At 44.6% G+C, this 22917-nt stretch overlaps 1 protein-coding gene across 3 annotated transcripts in view; it reads left to right on the top strand.

Annotated features, from left to right (window-relative positions):
- NEK8 (NIMA related kinase 8) overlaps nt 1–22917 on the top strand; it is a 232474-nt gene that overhangs the window by 152253 nt on the left and 57304 nt on the right. For all 3 annotated transcript variants that reach the window (XR_015308377.1, XM_086955147.1, XM_086955146.1), the window contains exon 12: nt 19000–19166. Coding sequence is in view for 2 of the 3 variants with exons in the window: in XM_086955147.1 (XP_086811273.1) it covers nt 19000–19166 (167 nt within the window). In the remaining variant the exon portion in view is untranslated. The remainder of the gene's footprint in view (nt 1–18999; nt 19167–22917) is intronic.

Here is a 22917-nt window from a genome sequence, read left to right as displayed (position 1 = left end):
GTAACACAACCTAAGGTGGAGGAGGAGGTGGATTAAAAAGCTTGTCTAAAGAGCCAGGTCTTCAGAGCTTTCCGAAAAGGTAGAAGGTCTTGGCAGGATCGGATCTCCAGGGGAAAGGTGTTCCATAGACAGGGGGCAAGGGTGGCAAATCTACGACCACCAGAGCGTTTGAGTTTAAAGGGGGGGGTCTGGAGCAGGGCTAGATGGAGTGAGCGGAGGTTACGGGAGGGGACGTGTCTGGTGATCAGTTGATTGATAAATTTAGGGCTTTTGCCATGTAATGACTTGAAGACCATACAGCCTGCTTTAAAATAGCAGCGTTGTATGACTGGAAGCCAATGCAGCTTGATGAGAAGAGGGGTCGCAGCCTGCCATCTAGGTTGCTTTAGAATCAGCCTAGCAGCGAAGTTCTGCACCATCTGGAGGCGCTTAAGTAAATAGTTGGGGAGACCTAGGTAAATGGCATTTGCGTAATCCAGGTGGGACAGGACAGTGGCGATCACGACCTGGGTAATCGCTTCAGGCGTTAATAAACGCCTGACCTTCCTGATTTTTTTTAGTTGGTAGAAGCATTTGGAGACCACTTGTCCCACTTGTGTTTTTAGTGAAAGATCACTGTCCACAATGACTCCGAGCGTTTTAGCCGAAGGTGATGGTTGTGGAGCTTGACCCAGGTCTGCAGGCCAATAGTGAGGGCCCCAGTACTTAGCACTATCCCCGGTCAGTACTAGTTCAGTTTTACCTGGATTTAATTTCAATTGATTTTGATCCATCCAGGATTTAATAAACCTCATGGTTGACTGGAAATGACTCATAGAGTCTTCGGAGTTATCAATGGTGAAGAGTAGCTGCAGGTCATCTGCGTAGTTAAAAACTCTCACCTGTTTGTCCCTCAAGGTTTGTATAAGGGGGAGTATGTATATGTTAAAAAGGTGAGGTGACAGGGAGGAGCCCTGTGGCACTCCACATGGGATGGCTTGTTTAACACCGGTCAAGTCCCCCAGGCGCACTGCTTGGGATCGGTCCTCCAAAAAGGATCTCAGCCAGCAGGCCGCCACACCCTGTATGCCGGTCTGTCCGACACGGTCGATCAAGATGTTGTGGTCGACCGTGTCGAACGCGGCCGACAAGTCCAGTAGTACCAGGGCCTGGGGAGAACGTCTGTCTGCGCAGTCTCGGAGTGTGTCCAAGACTGCGGTGATCACTGCCTCCGTAGAGTGTGCTGGCCGGAATCCGGCCTGGTGAGGGTCAAAGCAGGAGGACTCCTCCAAGAAGTTGGAGAGATTTTTCGCCACGTGTGCCTCTAGAATTTTCGCCAAGTAAGGCAGTAGGGAGATGGGCCTGAAGTTTGCCTGAGTAGTGGCAAAGTCTGAGCTTAACATGTCCGTGGATGTTACGCACCATGCTCGTTTCTTATCAGACCACTCTGCAGTAGCTTGCGTCGTTCAGTGGGGGTCCCCGGTTTCCCGCCCTTGTACTTGGAGGCTTCCGGTAGATATCCTCCGAGATCAAGTGGGAAAAGCGCACGTAGAAACGGCCATTGGGGACTATGTGAAACTCAATTGGGAAGAGGGGGGCATATCCCCGGCCACCAAGTGGGAGGCCCTGAAGGCGGTAGTAAGGGGCGCTTGTATGGGGCTTACCTATGGTGTCCGGAAACAGCTCCTCCAGGATCTCCAGAAAGCAAAGGATACCCTCCTGCGGGCCCAGCATATTGCGGACCCTAGTGCCCTACAGAGGTCAGAGGAACAAGCAGCCAGAGCTTGGTTGCATGACATCCTAGATAGGCTCGACAAATACACTCTGGGCCAATATAGACAGCTCCTTCATAGGGAAGGCGATAAGTCAGGGGGGCTCCTGGCTTGGATTCTGAAGAGAGAGCAGACCCCGAGCATATTGTAGCCCTCCAGGATCTGAACGGTGACATGGTCTATTCAGAGCGGGCCATCCTTAGGGTTCTCCAATCCCATTTACAGCTAGTATACGCGGCGGACCCAGGTATTTCCGAGATAGCTTATCTACCCTACTTACAGGGGTTGCAGATGCTGACCCTCTCGGATTTGGACCGGCAGGAACTAGTTGCGGGCCTGACATTGGCGGAGGTTCGTATGGCACTAGCCCGTCTGCCGCGTGCAAAGGCACCGGGGAGTGACGGGTTCCCCCCGGAGTTTTATCATGAGTACCGGGACATATTGGTGCCACTCCTGCTGCAGGTCTACCAAGAGGCGTTTGAAAGTGGTAATCTCCCACAGAGCATGGCACAGGGGAAATATGCATGATTCTCAAACCAGGGGGGGACAAGCATGACCCCTCGTCCTATCGACCGATTACCATGATAAATACGGATATCAAAATTCTGACTAAATTGTTGGTCACCCGGCTAGCGCCCCATATGGAGCATTTAGTGCACCAAGATCAATGCAGTTTTATTCCTGGGAGGAACATGGCAATGAATCTGAGACGTTTGAATCACATCCAACATGAGGTACGAGGTAGAGAGGAGCAAACGGTACTGGTTTCAATAGACCTGGCCAAGGCCTTTGACACTGTTGATTGGGGCTATCTGCAGGATGTCCTCCGGAAGATGGGCCTGGGGCCCAATTTCGGCCGTTGGATTCGTATCTTATACAACTCTCCTCGCGCCAGGGTGCGTCTGGGAGCCGCGAGATCGGAGGAGTGGCAGTTGGGACGGGGCACGAGACAAGGATGCCCACTCTCACCACTACTTTTTGCCCTAGCCATCGAGCCATTTGCTGTCAGGATTCGAGCCAAGTTGAGGCACTGGAGTATACAGGTGGGTGACACGTACAATGTATTGTCGCTTTCTGCGGACGACGCATTGTTTTTCTTGAAAACCCCAAGAGAGGCGCTTCCGATGTTACTACAACAGCTGGACCGCTTTGGCGATGTGTCGGGCTTGCGGCTTAATCGTAATAAGTCCCTAATTTTCCTGCTCTCGGTGTTTGAAACGGTACCCCTTAAAGACTTGCCAGAGCTTGGACTGCGATGGGAACGGACCAGTTTCCGATACCTAGGCATCCATGTGACCACGACAGAGGAGCAGTTCCTTGCCCGTAATATGGACCGTAATATGGACTGGGTGATTGCGTCTCTCCAGCAATTCGTGTCCTTTTGGAACACCCTTCCACTGTCCCTAATGAGGCGACTGGCCGTCGCTAAGATGGTGATGCTGCCAAGGACACTGTATGTCCTTCAGAACACGTTGTGCCCTCTTCCACCTATGATTTATTTATCGGACCCTCAATACGCTGCTTACATCCCTGCTTTGGGCACGTCGGCGAAGCAGAGTGGCCCTTCGTACTGTTGTGTGCTGCTTTGAAGAGGGGGGATTGAAAGCCCCGCGCTTCGATCTCTACTATTATGCAACGCAGCTACTTCCAGCTGCCAGATGGTTCGCAGATGCGGATGTATGGGAGACGCGATTTCTGGCAGGGAGGGCAACAGTGCAGGAGCTCCGGTTGGCATTGATGCGCGGGTCGGGAGCCAACATCGCGCTACCTTATGTGGTGAGACACACAGCAGGCTTATGGCAACGTTTTGTAGAAAGGAACCTACGCTCTGCGCCATTTCACAGGGATCTGCCGATCTGGATATTGGCCCCCATGGCAGAAATAGACCACCATATGTCCTTCCGCGAATGGAGAGAGGGGGGCTGCGAGGTCTTAGCAGACCTGTACCACTCGGAGAGCTTCGTGACGTACGAGCAGGCGGAGGAGTCATTTGGCCTCAGTGGCGGACAATACCTGCATTACCAAGGCTTGCGTTCTGTAGTGCGCTCGATCTGGCCACAGTGCCCGGAGATACCCCCGATGACCCACACCTTACATATCCTACTGTACTGCGGCAGAGGACGTAGGTTGATTGCCTTGCTGTATGCGGCTATGAAACGTGACTCCGCCCCTCCAGTGCCACCGACATGGGCGGCCTGGGAGGCAGACCTAGGAGTGCCTTTGGATCATGGGCAGCGGAAGCGTATAGGGGTCTTGACGCGGCGGGTGTCTTGTAATGCGCACTTTAAGCTTATTCATTTTAACTTCCTTCACCGTACCTATCTCACTCCAAAGTCGGTGAGCCGCTTCACGGAGGATAGGAGGGATAACTGCCCCAGGAGTAGCGCGGCGGAGGCGGGATTTTTGCACCTGGCCTGAGAATGCCTGCTAGTGGGCAGTTTTTGGACAGGGATGGTAAGTCGCATAATGGCCACCACTCCCCTTCGGATCGAACTAACGCCCCTACACTGCCTGCTGGCATTGGTCCCTAAGCCACGGAAACGGAAGCTCTCATATAAATTATTGCAACTGATGTTAGTGCTGGCTAGACATAGGGTCGCCATCACGTGGATGGGACAGAGGGCCCACGATGTAGACACATGGCTTAAGGATGTGAGGGAATGGACACTCGCAGAGGAAACACACATGCAGAACACTAGAAGGGATGAAAAACTGCAAGAAGACCTGCTGGCGTGGCGTACCATGTGTATGACAGGGTTGGCTACAGAAGGGCACTCGTCACACAGTGACTCTGAGGGGACTAGTGGCGAATTATTTTCAGTGCTAGAATCGGAGGCTGAGGGGGAGGGAGGGGAAGTCCACTCAGGGGTTAACCGAACATTGTATGATGCTTGGACTGGCCTGTTTTTCCTCACAATGTTATTTGTTATCTCCTTGCTATTCTGCTGTGCCGCATGTGCTTAAGTGATTTCAATTGTTGTCCTAATCCGTGATGTGCCATAATGAGTCCGTCGAGAGTTTTTTATCTTGTATTTTGCAAAATTCAAAAATAAAGTTTAATAAAAAAAAAAAACGAGATGGTAAATCATTATTAGCCAGTATCTTCCATAACGCGTCCCATGCCACCATGTCAAATGCTTTTTCAGCATCTAACAAGATCATCCCTAACTTACGAGATGTCTTGTTAGCAATAGCAAATGATGTAAGAGCTGTTTTGACATGTGCAGTGATATCCCAACCTAGATTTTCAGTATGAATACAGACTGTGAAAGCGTGGCCTCACAATCCTTCTGACTTTTTGGGTTTCAAGCAGGAGGTGTCAGAAAAGTTACCACAGGGATAACTGGCTTGTGGCAGCCAAGCGTTCATAGCGACGTTGCTTTTTGATCCTTCTTTTCCGGCTCTTCCTATAATTGTGAATCAGAATTCACCAGGCGTTGGATTGTTTACCCCTAATATGGAAATTGAGCTGGGTTTAGACCGTCGTGAGGCAGGTTAGTTTTACCCTACCGATGATGTGTTGTTGCAATAGTAATTCTGCTCGGTACAAGAGGTACAGCAGTTTCAGACATTCGGTATATGTGCTTGGCTGAGGAGCTAACGGGGCGAAGCTATCATCTGTGGATTATGATTGAACAGTCTAAGTCAGATCTTCCCCAACTCTTAATGATACTGCAGTGCTGTGGAGACCCGGTTGGCCTGGAATAGCCGGCCTCTAGGCTTGCCTCTAGGCTTGTGCGTAGAGCCGCTCGCTTGAGACTGGAGTAAGGATGGAATGGGGTCGTCTCCTTCGTGTTCGTGGGGCAGTTGGTGCTAAATCACTTGTAGACAATCTGATTCTGGGTAAGGGTTTGGTAAGTATAAGCCCACCTACCTTCATCAAGCCATTCTTTTGTCTCTGTCCGTGGGTGTCTATGCCCTCCCGGGGACCCTCTTCTGCCAGAAAGGAATGACGGATGGGTTGTGGGCCTGTGGGAGGCTTCCTCCACCATGTGCAGTGCAACACGGGGACCTCCCCCTCCTGCCTTGCACCACCGAGTGCAGAGATGGGGGCGTGACCCCTCGCAGGTCAGCAGTGTGACCAGATGGCCAAAGCAGGCACCAGTGGAGCTACCTGGAAGTATCTGCTGCCTGAGCACTCTGGTCACCAGCTCGAGCCGAGCCACCTGACCACCTGGTTTGGCAACCGGATGACCAGCTGGTGGCCAGCCAAACAGACGACCAGTCAGCGGCTGGCCGACAAGTTGACAGGTGAGTCAGGCGGACCAGGTAACTCTGACTTGTGTCTCCCCCTAGGTTCTATAAACCCCCACTTTGTGGTGGCTTAATAGTAAAGGAAAAAGGATTTTACAGGCAGGCCTAAGGGGACCAGGGCTTTGGCTGGGGGCTTAACCCCACTTAGCTTCCCATGCTCAGGCACCAGGGAGGTGGAAGGCACCAACCTGGGGCATCCCTCACCAATTGACTGGGGGTGATTGCCTCTCCCCAAGACATGGTGGCTGTAGACAGGAGAGGTCGCCTTCCAGGGTTGGAGTGGTTGCGGGACCGAACATAAAGGCCCAGGCTGATAACTAGGCAGCATGGTGTTAAACCGCATAGGAGTCTGGGTCTCCTGTGCTGAACAGCTCCCATAATCCCCTGTGAGAGATGGGCAAAGCCATTTGCTTTCACCTGGGAAGCTAGGTCTCTAGGCACTAGGCAGGGCCACATTCCCTACTCCAGCCAGTGTGGCATCGGAACAGGGAGGAGTCTGGGGCTCCTGCTGGCTGAACAGCTCTCGTAATCCCCTTTGAGAGGCAGGCAAAGCCATGGCATTCTCCTGGGAAGTCAGGGCTCCACTCGCTAAGCAGGACCACCTTCCCAGCCCAGACCAGGTTGGTGTTGGACCAGAGAGGATTCTGGGGCTCTGAGGGACTGAATAGCTCCCAAAATCCCCTGTGAGAGGTGGGCAAAGCCTTGGCCAGCATGACCTTCCCTTCCTCGACCAGGGTGGCGTCGGACCGGGGAGGAACTGGGGCTCCTGTGTGCGGCTCACTCCCGTAATCCCCCTGTTTAAGGCCTGGTCCCTGCAGGCTGGTGGCTCTAGCCAGCAGGCAGAGCCTCCTACCCTGCCCAGGGTAGAGTGGAGCCCACCAGCAAGGGTCTGCCAGGTTTCAAGATGTCCACCAATTTGCCGGCCAGGTTTGTGTGAGCAGAAACATCACCAGTGATGTTTCATTCTCTAGACCGATCCAGCCAATGGACAAGTAAGTGTATGCCAACTCTGTGAACCACTTCACCAGCCCGGCCTTCCTAATATGAATTACGACCAGGTCTATTCAAAACTTATAAGCCATCTGGTGTAAGTACATCTGTCAGGGCAAGAAAGCAAGGACAGGACGAGAACAGTTAACTACAAGCCCAGGGATTGGGGTATTAAGAATTTCCAAAATACTCTGGTATTATCAGACAGCCCACCTGAAGTATTTAATGCAGTGATTGTGTGTGGACAGTCAGAAGAAGTGGTGTTAGATTGGCCATACATTAGCAGAAAGGACACTATGGGAGAGAGTTTGGACACCTAGTATGACCCTCGTCCTCCTAGTATCTGTTCATGGTACCACTCTAAGCGAATGGGATGAAACCGAGGGGAATATGATCTACCCATCCCTCTACACTGCCTCATTTGAGAATACTCACTACTCCCCTGCAAAGGAGGCTAAAGCATTTTAGACCTGCAGGTAGGCTTACTTTAACATGGTGGGAGATCAGTTTGATAAAGAACTCCTCTAATCATTCCAACAGCTTGAGGAGTTCTTTGGTTTACAAGACGAAGGGTTTGATACTTGCACGCCAGACACTAAGTTAATCAATGAATCAATGATTTATAAAGTGCTGCTCTTCACTGCTGAGGGTATCCGGAATATGAGGTTTTGCCAGTCTCAGTCGAAGAGCCCCCTTCTGAAATCTGCCAGGGAGTGTGATGTTCATAGGTTCCGGACCTTAGTGACCTTAGCAGCGAGGTAGGACACCAACCCAGGCCAGGTTGGTGTCTGATCTGAGAGGATTCTGGGGCTCTAACGGACTGAATAGCTCCCATAATCCCCTGTGAGGGGTGGGCAAAGACCTGGCCTGTTTCTGGGATGCCAGGACTCCAGGCACGGTGCAGCATGACCTTCCCTTCCTGGACCAGGGTGGCGTCGGACCGGGGAGGAATCTGGGGCTCCTGTGTGCGGAATCGCTCCCGTAATCCCCCTGTTTAAGGCCTGGTGCCAGGCTCTGCCTGCTAGCCAGCAGGCAGAGCCTCCTACCCTGCCCAGGGTAGAGTGGAGCCCGCCAGCAAGGGTCTGCCAGGTTTCAAGATGTCCACCAATTTGCCGGCCAGGTTTGTGTGAGCAGAAACATCACCAGTGATGTTTCATTCTCTAGACCGATCCAGCCAATGGACAAGTAAGGGTATGCCAACTCAGTGAACCACTTCACCAGCCCGGCCTGCCTAATATGAATTACGACCAGGTCTATTCAGAGAACAGGGAAGTACAAGCCCAGTGATTGGAGTATTAAGAATTTCCAAAATACTCTGGTATTATCAGACAGCCCACCTGAAGTATTTAACGCAGTGATTGTGTGTGGAAAGTCAGAAGAAGTGGTGTTAGATTGGCCATACATTAGCAGAAAGGACACTATGGGAGAGAGCTTGGACACCAAGTATGACCCTCGTCCTCATAGTATCTGTTCATGGCACTCACTCGAAGAGCCCCCTTCTGAAATCTGCCAGGGACTGTGATGTTCATAGGTTCCGGAGCTTAGCGGCGAGGTAGAAAAAGGGACGACCTCTGCAATTGCTTTGTGTGTGCGAGGACCAGGGCAGCGGAGCACAGGTGTTTGGTGGGTTGGTGGAATCTCAGGCAGTGGTTGGTGTATGCTGTTCCCTGGTCATGTAGGGACTTGTAGGCGTGTCCCAGGACCTTGAACTGGCATCTCCTCTGTCATCCTTAAATTTTTCCTTCCACTCCTTAATGCAACATTGTTCACTTCACATGGTCCAAAGAACTGCTGTGCTTTATTTAAGCCTTCAGGGTAGTACTCTCTAAATCTCTGTCTCTTCTGGCTATTCAGCTTTAGAACATGACTTTGCTGAACAGCATATGGTCTGTTAAGTTCACATCTAAAAGGTAAGAAAAATGTGAAACTGACAGTCTGAGTGTTTTTCGGTCAAGCTTAAAATTGACCAATGGTTAAAAATTATTTTCAATAGAGTGCTCTCTGCCCAAAGTAGTTTTGCTCTTTAACATGATGCTGTTGGCTGTTTGGTATATCATTCCACCTTCTGCGGGGCGTTTGTAATGTGATGCTTTTGGAACTCTCTTACATTGCAAATGTACACTGAATTATGGCAGGTTTAAAATATTTGTCTTAAAAATGCATTTCTGTATTGTAGGATCTTCACTGATAGTCAAAAAGGCTTGAATAATTAATTCTCCACTTCTTGCGCAGACGGAACACCGTTCTGCCATCCTTCCATGGGTTCAACATTGTAGAATGTATTTTAACCATGAATTCATGTGGAATTATGTCCAGTGGAAGACTATGAGAGATGTCCTTTGTTCCTGAATGTTCAAAATGTTGCTGTGGGCTGTCTAACTTTATTAAGTTACATCATCTGTCATGTAAAGTAACTTGCAGAGCCACTCCTTTTTTTCTGGCTTGCTTCAGCAGGATCTCTGAACACCTGTGATGTTTACCACCTCTGGAAAATGTCCTTATTTTGTCAGGAAATCATTGTTACCAGTTCAACTTGACATCTTTTCATCTCTACGGTTGACTCTGACTGACTGACTCAGAATAATATTTCTTGTCAGAATGCGATCCTCATTCACCAGCTGTCCTTCGTGTGGAAGGAAGAAAGCAGCTACTGATGCCTACAAAGTCAGTGTAGTTTGTCTGCTGTTGGCCCATTCATTTAAAGAGTTGAACATGAGAATAAAAAAATAAAAACATTAAAAGGAAAACATTTCTAAAAAACACTCCAAAGCAGGGGAGGCATCAGAATGAGAAGCTTGAGGTAAGATATGAAGGTGGATAAAGAGAAAAAATAGGAGTAGGCTAGAAAGTTCCTTCTGTAATCCTACCGCCATCTGCGAAAGACTCCCACAGAGGAAGACCAACAGATTAGAAAACACCTGACATCAACATCCTTCTCTTCTACACCAATCATTCTTCTCCTCCAAGTACATCTGTGAACAAAAGACCAAGATCATATTCTCACTCAATCTCCTTATTGGGATGCATTTCTCTCATCCTATACATTTACTTTTCCTGCACATTCTCGTTTTAGAGTGTCTTTGGTAGATGACATCCTAGCATTTCAAGAATTACTGGCTAGAGAAGAAGTAAAATTAAACACCCCATTGGAGACTCCGCACCAAGAGCTGCTCCTAGACCTATTTTACCTCTAATCCCACGTCTACCACATATTTCAGAGGATATTGCCGAGATGGCCATACCAATCTCAGCAATACCACAGGCAACCGCAAAGCCAATATCAAAGAAGATACTAAAAAAGAAACCAGTCCCCTTAAAACTTCTCACTAAAGAAGAAGAAACTTGTTAGGCAATAGACAATGATGGGCCTATACCCTCCCTTCAGTAACCCACTCCTGTAGGGGGAGCGTTGACATCATTCTTGGAAGAGTGGAACTTAATAACTAGGGACAGATAGGTTTTAAACATCATTCAAGGGGTTACTTAATCAGATTCGAGATTATTCCACAACCCGTTCCACGCAAACCATAATCAAAATGTAATCTATCCTATCTGCCAGATGAAACACATCCCTTACTAAAAGTGGGTAATAGAAAGTGTTCCATCAGTTTACCCTAGATATTTCCTCACACTAAAGAAAAGCAAACCCAAACGGTATTGGCCGATTTTAGATCTGCAGTTTGTAAATAAATACATCACCAGGAAAAATTCAAAAGGTGACTGGCTTGGTGCAGTAGATTTACTAGACTTGTATTTTCACATTTCATCTTCATGTTTGCATAGGAAATATCTGAGATTCTTAGTAGGGAACAATCATTATAAGTACATGGTCAGATATTTGTTTATCATATGTCGACGACTGGCTGATAAAAGCAGACTCTCAGTCAAAAGCGGCACAAGACTTCAGGACCACAGCTTGGTTATTAACACAACTGGGACTGCAGATCAACATACACAAATTTACAGCAACACCAGTGCAGTGTCTGATATATCTAGGGGCAAAATAGAGACTCAAAATAAAGTTTGTATCCTTTGGAGGAGAAAATAATATATATTCAAACAGCATGTGTGGATCTAAACCATACCAGCAATCCCGTAGCTCACCAAGTTGCATCACTCCTAGGAACCATGGCATCTTGCATATTTCCAGTCCCAAACTCAAGATTCTTTATGAGGCAGCTTGAAATATGTCTCCAAAACCATTGGTCTCAAAGAGCTGACAATTGGGAAAACTCCATACATTTGACATTTGTGGCACAAAACTCTCTAGCATGGTGGTGTAAAACACAGAACTTAGTAGTGGGAGTTCCTTTGCAAAAAAAAACAAAAACGCAGACGATCGTCATTGATGCCTCTCTGTTAGGATGGGGGCACATATGGACCAACTAACAATTAAGGGCCTATGGTTGGAGAGAGTGAAAACATATCACGTCAGTCTTCTGGAACTATAGGCAGTGCACTTAACCCTCACAGCCTTTTTACCACCACTTTCAAAAGAAGTAATGATTCAAACAAACAACACCATTACAATGTACTATATCTACAAAGGGAAATAAACAAGATCAAGGCAATTGTCTTTGTAGGCTCAAACCATGTGGCATTGGTCTCATACGAGAGATCTTTCGCTCACAGCTTATCGTAACCCAGGTGTAAAGAATGTAGAGGCAGATTTTCCCAGTCAACAACATGAAGAAAATCAGAAATGGGTGCTAACCGACTAGGTTGTACTCAATATTTTCGCATAATAGGGTACTCCAACATTTACAATGGCTCAATACAAATATGCAGAACTTTTGCATTCGAAGCTTAACTCAGTGGTCAACGCCCCTTTTATCAATTTTTCTGCACCTCTTCATTGATTCCACTGATATCAATGGTGATCCTCAAGCTATAGAAGTGAGAACGTAAATGATTCTAATAGCACCAGATTTACTAAGTCAATGGTGGTACTCGGACATTCTACATTCTAACTCTCTGTTGCATCACAAAGGATTGCTACGTATACTGTATCTTATGACCAGACGTCAGGGCCCAATATAACATTTGAGCCTTTAATCTGAATTTAGCTGCATAGGCTCCTGAAATCTGACAGTATGGGCATTTAAACCTACCGCCCGACTGCATGATTATTCTTAACCACTCCCCTGCTGATGGCGGAACCGCTCCGTCATCAGCTGCGGTGGCGCTGTGCTGATGACGTAGCGGTTCCGTCATGGCCCGCCCGACGCTCCTGCGCGGCGCGAATTCCACGCCTGCGCTGAGCGTTCTATTGAGCGGGCGGGGCCATGACGGAACCGCTCCGTCATTAGCACAGCGCAACTGACGCTGGTGCTGGAGCGGTTCCGTCACCAGCATGCGCCCGCCGCATTTCCACCCTGCCCCCTAGCACTGCGGCGGAATAGCCGCCGCAGTGAAGGGGTTAAAGAGTCCAAATGCCCTTCTACAAGACCTTGTTAAAGTGGAAAAAGTAGATTTTGCATCTAATGTTAAAACAATGGTCATGATGCCATTACTCGTCAGGAAGATGTCATACTGACACTTGCTTTATGTTGCAAAATCAAAGCTACAAATGTCATCGATTTAAGTGCATTTGATGGCTATAACTACTTATAGGTAATTCCCACAACAGTTATCTTTCATTAAGTCTCCTGGAGTGAAAGACTTCCCTGAAAGTCTTAAGAAGGTTTTTCATTCCATGGGAATTGAATTTGGTGTTACCAAAACAGATGCACCCCTTTTGAACCTGTACGTAAATCTGCTTTACAAATGCTGTCATGGAAGTCAGCCTTTTTACAGCAATTACGTTAGTGAGAAGAGTTGATGAGGTGTAAGATCAAGCCTTTCACTTTTTTTCATGCCAACAGGGTAGTTTTAAGAACTCACCCCTCCTTTTTACCCAAATTAGTTTTATCTTTCATATAAATCAGTCTATTACTCTTCCTACTTTCTTAACTAACCCATCTACTCCAAAAGAAATAACTCTTCACTCTCTAGATGGAAGAAGGTGCCATGTTTTTTTTTTGCTAAGTCTAAAGCAGGGGACTCCAACCTTTTCTGTAGTGAGAGCTACTTCTGATCAGTGAAAATCATGTTATGTTATATTATGTTATAGAAACGTCTAAAGCGCACAATTACCTGAGGGTGTCTTGGCGCTGGGTTGGGGTATTGCAGTGTAGTAGGGACAGAGGAGGCTAAGTATTGAAAAGCCACGTTTTTACAAGTTTTCTAAAACTCAGTAAAGTGGGAGCTGCTTTGATATTTATGGGCTGGCTGTTCCAATAGCACTGAAGCTTCAGAGAAGAAACAGCTGCCCCCCCCGACCCCCCACCCCATGTGAGACTCTTAAATCCAGGGCGAGAGATGATCAATGTATTTTTTGATCGTAGGTCTCGATTAGGTATGTACCAGATTGTTTAAGGTAGCTGGGGCCGGAATCATGTAAGGCTTTATAAGTAAGGCACAGTGCCTTGAATTTGAGCCGGTTACCCACTGTAAGCCTGTGGAGCTTTTTGATAAAAGCTGAGACAGGATGACATTTGGGCAGGTCAAGGATAAGCCTAGCTGCTGCGTTTTCCTTGTGTACTGTTTTTGGAGATTAACGTACAGACCGTTAAAATAATCCAATTAAGAGGAATGAACGGGAGAATCTTCTTAATAATTCTCAGAGTTTTAAAGCTAGAAGAGATAATGAACAGATATGCTTGTTAAAATTCAGTTTCTCGTCAATGACTATGCCCAGATTTTTTACTTTTTGAACCGGGATGGGGAGTGTTCCTGACTCCGTGGACCAGCATGCTGGATTCCAGGAATGAGGTTTATTGCCACATAGAAGGACCTCGGTTTTCTCCGAGTTCAGTTTAAGGTAGTGCTTACCCACCCAGTTGCTGACTGCTCTCATACAAATTTGAACTCGGGAAGTATTAAATACTACTTTGTTGGATGCCGAAACGACAATCTGCATGTCGTCTGCGTACGAAGTGGGTGAAAACCCAAAAGATCTAATCAGAAAGGAGAGTTTTAGGACATAAATATTGAAGAGTAGGGGACTCAGAGAAGACCCTTGGGGGACCTCACACGGTAGGGAAAAAGGCTTAGATGTAAAATTTCCCAACACGACTGAGTGCTCCCTGTCTGTTAAAAACGACTGGAGTAAGTCAAGAGCTTTGTCAGTGATGCTCAATTTTTTGAGGCGGTCAAAGAGGGTGGCATGATCCACGGTATCGAGCGCCACCGACAAATCGAGGAGAATAAGTGCTGCAGACCCTCCCTTATCAAGAATAGTTTTAATTTCATCTGTAGTCTTGATTAAAGCAATCTCTGTGCTATGCTCAGCCCTAAAGCCGAATTGGGTGGGGTCCAGTATATAATTATCCTGAACGAACTGTGTAAATTGAGAATTAATCAGTTTTTCCACTATCTTTGCTGGAAATGGCAACCTTGAGATAGGGCGTTAGTTCCCTGGATTGTCTGGGTCCAAAATGGGTTTTTTAAGAAGTGGAAGAATGGAGGCCTTTTTCCACAGTTTAGGGACGGTCCCAGAGCTGAACATCCCATTAAAAATGTTAGTAAGATAAGAGACAATAGGAATTGGAACCTTTTTGAGAATTGAAGTGGGGCAGGGATCTTAAGGTGATACCGTTTGGTGGACTCGAGTAGATTAAGTACTTCTGCATCAGTGACAAGCAAGAATTGACGATGTGTGAGTTGAGGATTTTTGTCACGATATTTAGGGTCAAGGGGTGATGTTGAGGTCAATGATACTAAGACAAGTAAACGGATTGTAAGTTTGTTCGACGATATATCACAAAAATAAGAGGCCATTTTCTCACAAAAAGATAGAGTGCAGTTACTCCCTCTATTCCCTCTATCATTATGAGGTACTGAATGCTAAGCAACTCATACATTGTTACCAGATACCCCTATACCCAGCATAATTAGCTTTAATCCTAATATTCATAGAGCCAGATAATATGGTTTGAACAAAATATTATGACTAGGGCATTATGACAAGGCTACCATGTGTGTTAGTGGGAGTGTGGTTTTGGGGATGTAAAAACATGTGTGCTTATCAATGGGATATGTGTTCAGGGGTGACTGAAAGACTGTGTCGTACGTACTTGTGGCACAAGACATACCTTTTGCCATTTGTTCAGTCTGGAACATTTTTCTCCACTTTAAACTTCTCCAACCTAAAATAATGGCTGTATTTTTCACTTATGGGACTGTATTGAGAAAATTAAACTGAAGACTAACCTTTCTTTACGTGGATTCCATAAAACGCATAATTTAAATTGTCTCCCAATTCCTAGTGTCACATTTACAAACACCAAGCATCTTGCTTCTACTGGCCTGTAGGCATGGTTGACAGGAAAATTTGTTTAAATGGGAGGAATTTTAAGTGAATAAATATGGTTCATAAAACATTAAGAGGCATTTGTCTTACTTGAAAGTGGAGAAAGACATTAATATTTAGGGTCGATTATGATCTCGGTCAGAAATCCTCCGACCTTAGGTCGGAGGCTTTCTGACCGAGATCGGCGGTTTCACTTCCTACCGCCTAATTACAATTTAGGCGGTCGGAAGTGAAACCGGCCGGTCATTCCTCCTAGATTCCGACGGACACAAGGAACGCGTAAGCCAGTCGGAGACCGGCCCATAATCCATATGGACAGTGTTTTACGCCTTCCGGATTACGATGCTTGGGTTCCGGCTGGCTCTTCATGCTGGGCTTTCCCATATAGAAAGCCTGTCCAAAAGCTAGTTTGGGGGCCCCTAGCAGGGCCTCCTTCTGTTTGCGGCTTCCAGTTGGGGGCCGAGGGGGCACCTATGGTGCCCCCTTGTTAATCCCTGCACTTTGTGGCAGGCACCCTGAGGTGCCTGCCACACGGTGCAGTGATAAGCACAACCTCCAATTTCCCTATGGGAGCTTGGCTACGACCAGTTTACGGTCGTAGCATATGCTAGGGAAATGGGAGTATGCGACCACTCCATGTGCGGTTGAATCATTATTAGGCGGTCGGGATCGCCAACCAGAGGTCGGTCGGACCCATATCCGCGACAGACATTATAATAAGCTCCTTAATGTTTCATCAAAAACGTTTTCTTCACTTTAAATTTCTCCCATTTGAAAAAACAACTATTTTTCAGTTATAAATATGGCTTGATGTCTACTGCCAACTGAAAGCAAGAGGCCTCCTGTTTGGAAATGCAACACTTTGAAATGGAAGAAAATTAAAATGAAGAGTTTTCATTAAGATAATTTTTCATTTTCATTTTCTGCCATTCAAAAGCAGTCAGAAACATAATTTTGTTCTGACTTTTACTTCAGTTCTTCACCTCTGTGAACCAGTCTGGCACAAAAATCTGACTGAGCATCATTCATTAGCAGGCTCTGCTATCTGCAGTTTGAGAATAATAACATAAAGTACACACACCTTCCTTTTACATTAAATGATAAATTTGTCCCTGTGCTTATTTAAAAAGGAACTCAAGGTTGGGAGCTACTTTGAAGGTGTCTGGGAGCTACTGGTAGCGCCCAATCAACAGGTTGGAGACACCTGGTCTAAAGATACTAAAAAGGACACATTAATTATTTATTATTATGGTCATATGAGGCAAAATCTGGTGACATCTGAACAATCTATTGTCAGATGGATAGGAGCATTTATTTCTTTAATTAACCAGCTCTCTAACCATCCTCCTCCATGTAGACCCAAGTCCCAGTCCACAAGACAAAAGGCTGAAATCACAGCCTAGGTTAGGCATTGTCATTTAGACATTTGCAAAGCAGCAACATGTAAGCCTGTGAATATTTTTACTTTGCACTGCTGCCTAGAAATGGATGCTCACGATTAGGCTAAAATTGGTCAAGAAACAGAAATCTTTTTAAATGAAAGCATTGTTTACATAGTGAATTTCTAAAGAATAGTTTTTATATTTTACTTCTATGACCTAACTGCTGTATAATATACTTTTAGCTTGCTACTCTACTCTAGCATTTAGAACTATAAATGAATATCCTATGATACAGAAGAAAAGGCTACATTTGCGTGGTCCTGGTTCTGCAGCGTAGGAATCTTCATTGTAGTGACCCACCCAGCTCCCTCCTGTATTAAGCATTATTGGTTTGCTTGGTTTGCACACAAAAAAAAAAATTGGCTCTGGCAGGTATCTGCCTGTAGAATGTAATATGGGAAGGGGTGTCTCCCAGGCTATAAAAGGGTCAGGCCGTCTTTTTATCTACACTTAATGTAAGCCTATCATGCTGCATTTTTACCTTCATGCACATAATGTTGAAAGGACTTTTACATGTCCGATGATATAACCTAATAAAGTTGGACATTCCCATGGCAACATTTTGAATAGTCTGGAAAAGATTACATCTGTGATAAACTTCCAGGGGACATCATTTTGCATGAATTAGATGGTTGAAAGAAATTCAACTGTGTTAAACCCATGGAAGAATGGCTATGCAGAAAGGTGTTCCGGGGTTTGCTCAGGAAGCGGAGAATTATTCAAGCCATTATGACTTCAATGAAGATTCCTACACTGCCGAACTAGGACTACAGCTACGGACCTTTTTATTTTTACAGAAAGCTATCTTTTTTGTTTCCATTTTTCAATATGGTTAGGTTTTTTCTTTTTAAATATTTTATTTAGGACTAAAAATGCAAGCAAAACTATTCGCTTTGTCAGAACGTATTTGCATTCTCCAGTGAGAGATATCTCCTTAACAAATTCAGTCTGTTTTCGAACCTGAGATGTTTTCAGCTACACCTTTTCGATACTTAGAATAATACCAAGGTCAGAGTTTGCATTCCGTTTTAGAAGAGGGCAACAGCCTCCAGAGTATAAAAACCTGTTAGCCGTCTCGGGGAAGCCTTTGCCCCTTTTCCTAATCCACAGGACTTGTTAAAAGCTCCTTAAATATATCAACTTGGAAATTATATTGAAATTGGACGTTTTCTGTTGTTTTTGTAAGTTTCAAGTCGGTTAGCCCTACAGTATGGTGCTGGGTTGTATACCTCATCACTTACCATTGATTTAGTTGAGTGCCTGGTTATTGAGAAAGTAGAGTATTAATATCCATAAGTCTCTGGTCGGTGACAACTTTGCTATCATGTGCTGCCATTAAAGATTTTACCTGAATGCAATATAGGATCAAATGAAAGGACACATAGATTAGATGGAGTTCTATAAAATTATACCTCAAACTCAATTAAACGTCCCTCCACTAAAAAGAACCCCTCCAAAGACACCAAAACCTGCATAGCAAAACAATAAAGGAGCAAAAGGTAAAGACTATGGTCACACATGTATTGTACTTTAGTTTACTATACGCGAAGAGAACCTTCTTTTTATACTGCGTTCAAAATAACTGTTCCATGAAACCTTTCAATTCAAATTTTCAGTTTCTCAAGAGACATCATAGGTTTCTTTCCTTTGTAAGCACAGTCTTTCAACTGTACATTTGAGAAAAGCATATAGTCACTGTGCAGTAATAGGCAACACATGTGTTAGAGAGGGCTTAAGTGCTGCGCCTCCAAAGGTTCTTTTGAATGACGTGTTGGACAGGGATTTCTGTCTGTAGCTGCAGGCATAGGGGACCAGTTGTGAAGGAGAAAGGGCAAGGCTTAAGAATGGTGGAGTCAGCATCAAGGTGGGTTTTCCTACTCTTGTCTTGATGATCCAAGGCCTTGAACAGAGGCTTCTGAGACCTAGATTTGGCAGAGGAGTTTGCAACATAAAACTGTTTAGGTTCTTCAAAATGAATGTCACTGTGCTAGAACAAATTAGTGATGCACTCAGCAGTGAAAATATGATTCTGCATTCATGCCATACACACATATAAAAATAATACCTTTTGCAAGTGGCAACTGCAGTGTGAGAGGGCCTGCCAGCTGCCAGGAACACGTTTAGTTGGTCATCCACTGGCTGCGATTTATAAAAAGGCAGACTGCTGGTTTGTGTTCTTAACGCTGTCATTCATGTGTTTCCTCTGCAGGTTCAATAAACTTGGCCTCGATGAGATCACAGCTGAATGGGGTGAACCCCCACAGGAGAAGCAAGTGGATGAAGCGTACACCTTCACTCCTGTGCGGTCTGCACCCTTGAATGAAGAGGACATCCTCTCTGTAGACATCGGGACAGCCCATTCTGCTGCAATTACAGGTATGATGACATTGTTAGGCAACAGGGCTGGAATAAAGCATGTCCCCTTATTAGGGGTGAGACATATAAGGTTTGCTCAAGGAGAATGCATTGCATATCTGTTATCGGTCTTTGGTTGCATGGTGCCCTTTAAAACACTTTATATGAAAAACACAGTGGGGACTATTTACAAACTGCATTTTGTAGCACGTCAGTAGTACTACAATTACAACAAAATGGTATTCACAAACCTACGTACAATTACAACAAAATGGTATTCACAAACCTACGTGCTCCTCACCTATCGTTTTCTGTACAGAGATCTCTGCTCCAACTGCAAAGTCTCCGTACAAAGAATATAAATACATGTCCACAGAGATCTTCCTATTGTAAAGTGTAGGAAAATGTAGAAGAATTTATTAAATATGAAAATAATTCGTAAAAATATTTTTATGTTAATATTATTGTACATTAATTTTAGATATTTATTTTTAAAAACAGAATAAAAATGTTACATCATTAATAATTTTATTTACATTTTAATTATTTGGAATATATTAAATGTAAATTCATATTTTTTTTCTCAAGAATAAATGACATAAAAATCCCACTCAAAGTTAAAAGAAATTTTTTATTATGTATCAAGAACTGTTAAAAGTGATGTCTAGAATTAAGTAAACGGATTTTAGTAGTATTTTAATATAAAATGTTATGTTATTTTTCAATTTTTAAAAGCTTATTAAAATATATTTCAATCAAATACATTTTTTTTATTTTTTTTTATCATTAATAGGAAAATGTATTCATATTTTAAACTATTTTAAATTAATCAGTCCTTGGCCATGTATGTTGCTGGACTTACTACTGCTCCTTTTTGTCTAAAGTAAAGTTAACACTGGTAAATTTGGATCCACCGCCAGTTTCAGGGATGGAGACATGTAAATCTATGTTTTGAGTAACTTTACATTTGGAAATTGTGACTAGCAGAAAAGTTGCTCAAAAGTGTAAGAGTAGATGTACACATGTAGACTTACTCATGTGTACGTTACCTTTGTGAATAGGCTCCAGAGTATTGATTAGCTTGTAAAAGCTTTAGAAAGTAGCATATTTATAGGTACAATGTTTAGATAGCATAACTTTGCTTAGGGTATAGTTTTATTAGGCCAGGAATGCTTTGAGACTAAAGTGAATTAGTAGTGGAGATGTTAAAATAGATCCAGGGAACGGAATATGAAGTATTGGGTTATAACAGCTAGAGTACAGTACGAAGTTACCACTGAGGCTGGTACTTTTAGTGCTGTCAAAATGTTTCTTAGGAAAGATAGAGTGTAGTAAAGTGTAAGGGTAGAGCAGATACAATTAGATAAAAGTAGCACAGCAAGGTAGTGTTACCATTGTGTCTAGTAGAGAATAGTAAATTGGCTCTATGAGGCTCCAATTTTGATGGTAGTGCAAACCTTTTTGGGAAGCCTTTGCGAAGTAAATGTCTACTTTGGTGTTAATGAAGAGTATACCTTTAAAAAATGTTACTCCTCAAAAAATGGTTTGCTCCAGTTTTCTTATACATTGTTCAAGGATACCAACTTTTGGATTTGAGACTCGCCATGCAATTGTAGGTACCTATTTATTTTTGAACTTTAATCGCCAGATTTTTACACTGTTTTTGAAGGACGTTCTTCCATTTGATAGCATTTTTCAGAACATACTCATAACAACTGCAATCAGTACCTTTGGAGGAGATACTTTTTTTAAATCATGCCTTTTTAGATTTTGACACATTACCCCCATAGTTTTGGTAAGCACAGTTTACCTGTGCTCAAGCCCCCCTCAGCTGTTTTCATTTCTGCTTACATCAAATTGCACCGGACTCCCTGCTGCTTCAATGACAGTGCAATTCCGCCTATTGTGTAAATTGCCAAAGCCTTTAACCGGTGAAAGTTGTCCTGGACACTGCACGACCTCACAGCAGCTGCACACATGGGCAGGAAATAAATGGAGGAATTCATATAATATTTATAAAAATTGTACAATTCTATAAAACATTCGCAAAAAATGGGCGTGTTGGGGACAACAGTCAGAACAAGAATTTTCTAAGCCAGTAGGTCTCGCATATTAAACCTATTAGCTTTGCCAATATTTTTTTAGCCATGCTGCATAGCATGAACGCTGGTTTCTTAACAGGCCGTATGTTTTGTACCACTTTAGATGCATTTGTGTCTTTGAAACAGCAGAGAGTGAGATTAGGCCGTCTGCCAACATGCAAGCACAAGCATTTTTTTTGGACAGCACTACTAACTAGTCTGAGAGAGAATCATTGATCTGCCCGTGCTCTGTACCTCTCTACTGCGCTTTCCTCAATGTCTGCCTTTGAGCACTTCACTTAGCAGCTTTCCCTCAATGTTGGAGCTGTTATGTTTTTGACCTCTTTTACTTCATAATCGCCCCTTCACTGAGACCAGGCTTGCATGTACTGTAGCAATGGAATAGCGCTTTAGTACCACTGCGAGGACTCTAAGTGCTTTCTAGTGTCATTCTTGTGGGTTGCTGATGTCATGCATGCGGGTACCTAACACATGGACACAGTGCTGTATATTTGTGTTAATTTAATATTAGGTGGCGAACTGTCTGGTTTATTGTCATTATCGAGTGCCTCTAGGAGGAATGTGCTTTGCCAGTAGTTTCAGAAGCACGCTTGACATGGTAGACACCAGCCCTGGGTCTGAGGCGGACATACCGAGCTCCACAAGCAAGAGGAATACAAGTGTTTATTCCAAGGGATAAACAGTCACCCATTTTCTTTTTTAAGGTCGCCTTGCAGATGTAACGCGTTTGCATATTAATAATACAGTCGTTTTTAAATGTCTAACGTGGACAACCTGGCGCAGATGGTGGGAGGACTGAGGAGTTCAGTTCGCTTCACTTTTAATTATAATGGTTCTTCTTGCGGCTGGAGCATCAGGAGTGAGAGCTCTGTACATCTCATACGGTACAGGTGTCTCCGAATGAGGCACTACTTTAAGGTTATCGCCAGATGTCTTGAGTAAGAGAAAGCATGGCTCCGTGCTGCTTGCACCCCTAACTGGAACTGGGATAAACCAATGTGTTAGGGCAGTGGTTCTTAACCTGTGGCCCTCAGATCCCTTAGGGCCTGCAACACATACTCGGGGGTCAGCGACTGTTTACATAAATAAACAATAGCAGATTAATAAACTAAATATACATAAAAAATGAAAACTGAAAGTTTTTAAAAGGCTCTGTAAATGTGTAAATATTTGAAATTAGAAATTAGAAAAACATTAAGTTGGCATCCTTATTTTATCTGTGGAGCAGTGCAAGTACTGCAAACGGAATCTAGTATGGATGATTGGTGGTCTCAATTGAAGCTGCACTGGTATGCTCAGATAAAAAGAGTGCATGCATTAGCAGCAAAATAGAATGAGCAATATGGTAGACTCTAGCATATGTGTTGTGAGGCAGTTTGGCATGCAAAAATAGGCAGACAGTAGATTGGGAGATGGTTTGTGGAAGTTGAATGCATACATAAACGACACCACCATTGTATTTTGTATTGTATTGTAATTGCATTTATATAGCGCTTACTACCCCTGACTAGGTGTCAGAGCGCTTTTTCGGCGAGTAGCATGCTACTCCAGGACCCAAAGAGGATTAGAGTTGAATTAGTATAGAGAAACATGCAAGTACATTTCAAGTGGTGGATAGGTTAGTCAGTTATTTGGACTTGGAATGATAGCAGAAGGGTAGAGGAGGAAAA

This window comes from Lissotriton vulgaris, chromosome 2_1 (assembly GCF_964263255.1).
Source record: "Lissotriton vulgaris chromosome 2_1, aLisVul1.2, whole genome shotgun sequence".
Classification (NCBI taxonomy): domain Eukaryota; kingdom Metazoa; phylum Chordata; class Amphibia; order Caudata; family Salamandridae; genus Lissotriton; species Lissotriton vulgaris.
Note: the sequence above shows the minus strand (reverse complement) of the source record. Positions and strands in the feature narration are given on the sequence as shown.